Source organism: Penicilliopsis zonata, assembly GCF_001890105.1.
Source record: "Penicilliopsis zonata CBS 506.65 unplaced genomic scaffold ASPZOscaffold_120, whole genome shotgun sequence".
In the NCBI taxonomy this organism is placed as follows: Eukaryota; Fungi; Ascomycota; class Eurotiomycetes; order Eurotiales; family Aspergillaceae; genus Penicilliopsis; species Penicilliopsis zonata.
In genome coordinates this window covers 1-4,093 of record NW_019209020.1, presented here as the reverse complement: position 1 = coordinate 4,093, position 4,093 = coordinate 1, and the positions used below count along the sequence as shown (strand labels likewise).

Here is a 4,093-nt window from a genome sequence, read left to right as displayed (position 1 = left end):
CCTGTGTACGAAGTCGACGCGTATGGCCGGATGGTGAACGCAGAGATGGCCGGCATGGAGGCTGGGATCCCTCGCAACCTTTCTCGGGCCAGTAGTATCCGACGAGCGGCGCGCGAGGAGCAAGATCTCCGCAAGGTCGCCAGTTTGCATCAACACCAGCACCACCAGCACCACGCACGGCAACCGGTTCAGGAGTATCCGCGGGAATACATGGAGACGCTTGGTCCTCGGGTTGTGCGAGCTGCCTCTTATGCTTACGTTGATCGTGGGGCAGCACCGGACCGAGCCCGCTACTACGACGAGCCCGCCGCTGCAGGATACTCCCGACGGCTGGTTGTTCCCGCGGAGGAGGCCCCGGTATCTCCGCGCTATCGCGAGACGTACTACGAGGAGGAACCGGCCGGTCGGATCATGGCGCCGCCTCCGCCGCAGCGTCGCATCGTGGTGGACGTGCACGGCAACCAGTACTATGAAACGGTGGCGGCGCCCCGGATGCAGACGATGGTCCCGGGCGTAGCGACCCGGCTCACCAAGGGAGACGTGTATGAGGAGCATGTTCCGATGCGCGCGGCAAGCGTACGGGCTGCTTCCATCATCGACGATGCATATGGAGGAGAGAGAAGATACGTGCAGGAGATGCCGCCTCCCCCGCCGACCTACCGCCGGGTGCCGGTGGTCGACTACACTCGGCCGGCGGGCAGTGAGCAACCGCATCATCAGCAAGCTCCTCCTCCTCCTCATCACTACATTGACGAACGGGACACTCTCATACGACCGGGCAGCGTGCAGGTGGGCGAATATGCCGTGCGGCGGTCGTATGTGGACGAGCCGCATGATCTGGGACGGGAGCGAGTGGTACGCGTGTCCAGCGTCCGACCGACACACACACACGCACACGAGGAATCCCGCGAAGGTGTGCAGCGCATTGCGAGCGTGCGGCCTGGGGGACGCGAGGTGAGCACGTATGTGGACGAAGATCCCCGACGACCACGGGAGTACATTGAACGAGCCGTCTACCTGACCTCTGCGCGCGGGGGACGGGAGGAGCGGTATCTGGAGGCTGGCGAGGAAGGGTTGGACGAGTCTCGAGACGTGCGTCGCATCCGGCGGTATTAGATTTAGCATTGGTACCTGGTCTCTTACTTTGTACACTCCATTAAAATCGTTTGTTCTAAATATTGGTTCTCGTATCTTTCTGTACTGTAGTCCATATTTAGTACTCCCATGTCGATCTGTGGATACGTAGTCTGCACCTGTCAATCGATGATTCCTCTTAGCACATAATATAGTATAATATATTATATTATAATATATACATAGTATAATATTTATATATTTATATATTGACTGTTCCTGATTCTAGCTTGGAGCCAAACACCGTTATCTTACTACCGGCCCAGCCGTTGTGGCGATCAGGCAGCCTGTAGAGTTGTAGATATAGATATAGATAGTATATTAGGAGATAGTAGATATAGATATAGACAGTATATTAGGAGATTAGTAGATGTACTTGGTAGAAAACACAGAGAAAGAAAGACAGAGAAAGACAGAGAGAGAGAGAGAGAGAGAGAGAGAGAGAAAACAGTATGAGAGAGATTACATAATACAAATACACGTGACTCCGCTCGCTTGGGGCGCCGAAAAAGGACTAGCGGCAGGCAGCGAAATCAGTGGAATTGTTGAACAGCGAATATCGTCGAGTCGACGGGGATGAGAGTCATTAGTAGTTGGTATGAGTGTAGAGCGTATTCCACGTAGACAATCGAATCATAATCAGTCCACAGCTCTGGTCTGGTAGACGGGACATCGTCACTGCAGTCACTGCAGTAACTGCCAGTGTGCCAGCCCACCGGCGTCACCTTCCAGTGCTTCCACCCCCGGCTGTGCTCGCTCGGCCGTCTTCTGTGGTCTCGATCGTCCTTCTCTCTCGTCCCTCTCTCTCCTCTCCTCTGTCGTGTCTTCTGGCTGTCTTGTCCGGAGTCACTTTCACTTTCACTCTTCACTCTTCACTCTTCACTGTCTGTCTTGTCTTCCTTCTTTTCCCAGCTTCTTGGTTGGTGACCCACCAGCTGTCGCCCAGCGGAAGCGCTCGACTCTGCGCTTGCTTGCGGTGCCTAGCAATAGTGACCAGTGACCACAGCTGCGATCATCATTCGGTGGCCATCCAGACTGTCCATCCGGTCGGTTCCTTTCGGTCTGTTCTGCCTGTTGCTCTCTCTTTCTCTCTCTCTCTCTGTCTCTCTCTCTCTCTCTGTGTCTCTGTCTGTCTGTCTCTGTCTGTCTCTGTCTGTCTCTCCTTGGCTGACTTAACCCACAGCCCAGTCTCATTCCAATCCTCCTCCCACCTTCCCCCCTCCTCCTCCCTCCCTCGCCCAAGAATCCTTGTCGAAGAACGACCGCCCTTGGGAGACGATTTGACTCTTTCTCCCTCCCCCTTGATCCAACAAATACTCCCTACCCTCTTCTCTCTCTCTCTCTCTCTCTCTCTCTCCTCTCTCTCCTCTCTCTCCCTCCTTCTCTGTCTGCCTCTCCCTCCCTCCCCCTCTCTCTCTCTCTCTCTCTCTCTCTCTCTCTCTCTCTTCTCTCGCTTGCTCTCCCTCTCTCCCTCTCTGTGTCCCCTTTGACTAATCTCGGTCAAGGGGCCAGAGATACTCCTCAGCCCTCCCCTGGTCATGCACAAGATCTCCAACTTCACGGGCCAGGCCCGTCATGGCTGGGAGCGGATGACTCCGACCTTTGGCATGTCACGGCCACACACCGACCTGGCCTCGCAGTCCCTGCGGCGGCCGCATGGTGCGCCGCCCATGACCCCTCCCACCGGCATCGATCCCACCGTCAACCTGTCGTTCAATGTCCCCTTCTCTTCGAATCTGGCTGGCCCCGACGTGGAGGAGGTCCTGCATGCCAGTCCCAACGCCTTGCAGCGCTGGGCCTTTGCCGACGGCACCCCGGACGGTACCCCCGTGCACCAGCTGCCCGTCCATACCAGCAACGTCGACGGTCTGCGCCGCCTCTGCCGACACATCACCGACTCTTCCAACGCTCGTATCGAGGCCGCCGTCACCTCCTCCGAGCCCAAAGCCATCGCCTCCCTACAACGTCGTCCCAATGGCCTCGTCACCACCGTCTGTATCACCGGTGACGGCGAGACCGTCCGCAAGATGCGTGCCAAAATTCTCAACGAGACTCCAATCCTACTGGTAAGTCATCATGGTTCTTTTCGATCTCTCAATGGGACAAAAAAAGGAAGAAAAAAAGTCGGATCCTGTCTGATCGTCATAGCGATGTGCTACCGTCGATGTAGACATGCATCTCATCATGGACAGCTCCACCAAAGGCATCCGGACCAGCGTCTTGGAGCATCTTGACACCTTAGCCGCCTATACCGGGGCCGACATCTTCCTCCTGAGCCCCAAATTTCGGGACGCCGATAGCGCGGTTGCCTCCTCCTACGGCTACGCCTCGGACAACGGCCTCGACCAACGCTTTCGGGTCGCCATCTATGGAGACATCGAAACGGCGGAGCATGCCAAAACTAGAGTCCTCATCATGATCGACCAGATTGTACGTATCTACATTCAACCCCCCCCCCCCCTGCTTCCCCCAAACTCACTCTTTCAGTTGAAACGTCACGTCGATGCGATGAAGCTTGAATTGACCATGCACACCCTCGTCTGCGGCCGCACACGCAAGAACATCAAGTTCATCGAGGCTGCCACCAACACGGCCATCTATTTTCCCCCGCCCTTCCCCCGCATATTCGGATACACTCCTCCGGGCGCCAATCGTCGCAGTGAAGATGAGGTCTACATCACCGGCGAGTCCAAGGAACAAATCACCCGCGCCAAGCAAAAACTCCACGAGCTGGTCATGGGCGTCAAGATTTACGTCAAGGATGTCATTGTCAACTCCAACAAGATCGACAACATCCTCCTCGATCGTCTGGACAAGGTTCGCAAGGTGATGGAAATGAATGGTTCCTACGTCCTCTTCCCCCAGTTGGGAAGCCAACGCGGTCTCGTCCGCATCCAAGGCACCGAAGTTCTGCATGTCGAGCGGACTGTGCGTGAGATCATGGCTTTGGTATGTCCCC

At 56.1% G+C, this 4,093-nt stretch overlaps 3 protein-coding genes across 3 annotated transcripts; 2 read left to right on the top strand and 1 right to left on the bottom strand.

The window, feature by feature from the left end:
- Window positions 1-45: 45 nt before the first annotated feature.
- On the top strand, window positions 46-1,116 carry ASPZODRAFT_20928 (hypothetical protein; the record flags this gene model as incomplete). The annotated part of the gene is made up of 1 exon (XM_022727699.1): window positions 46-1,116. The coding sequence occupies one exon, from the start codon at window positions 46-48 to the stop codon at window positions 1,114-1,116; it is 1,071 nt and encodes a 356-aa protein (XP_022576501.1).
- An 819-nt stretch (window positions 1,117-1,935) lies between these two features.
- On the bottom strand, window positions 1,936-2,565 carry ASPZODRAFT_137592 (hypothetical protein). Its single transcript, XM_022724367.1, has one exon. It carries the CDS (start codon window positions 2,326-2,328, stop codon window positions 2,014-2,016), a length of 315 nt encoding a protein of 104 aa, XP_022576500.1. The 5' UTR covers window positions 2,329-2,565; the 3' UTR covers window positions 1,936-2,013.
- Window positions 2,566-2,672: 107 nt separating this feature from the next.
- ASPZODRAFT_36211 (hypothetical protein) lies at window positions 2,673-4,083 on the top strand (the record flags this gene model as incomplete). The annotated part of the gene is made up of 3 exons (XM_022728277.1): window positions 2,673-3,267; window positions 3,305-3,564; window positions 3,622-4,083. Coding segments are annotated over 3 exons (1,317 nt in total), but the record flags the coding sequence as incomplete, so codon positions are not given.
- Window positions 4,084-4,093: the final 10 nt, after the last annotated feature.

Excerpts from the sequence above, each read along its gene's own strand:
- ASPZODRAFT_137592 (XM_022724367.1), bottom strand. The coding sequence starts at position 2,328 with ATGAGACTGGGCTGTGGGTTAAGTCAGCCAAGGAGAGACAGACAGAGA.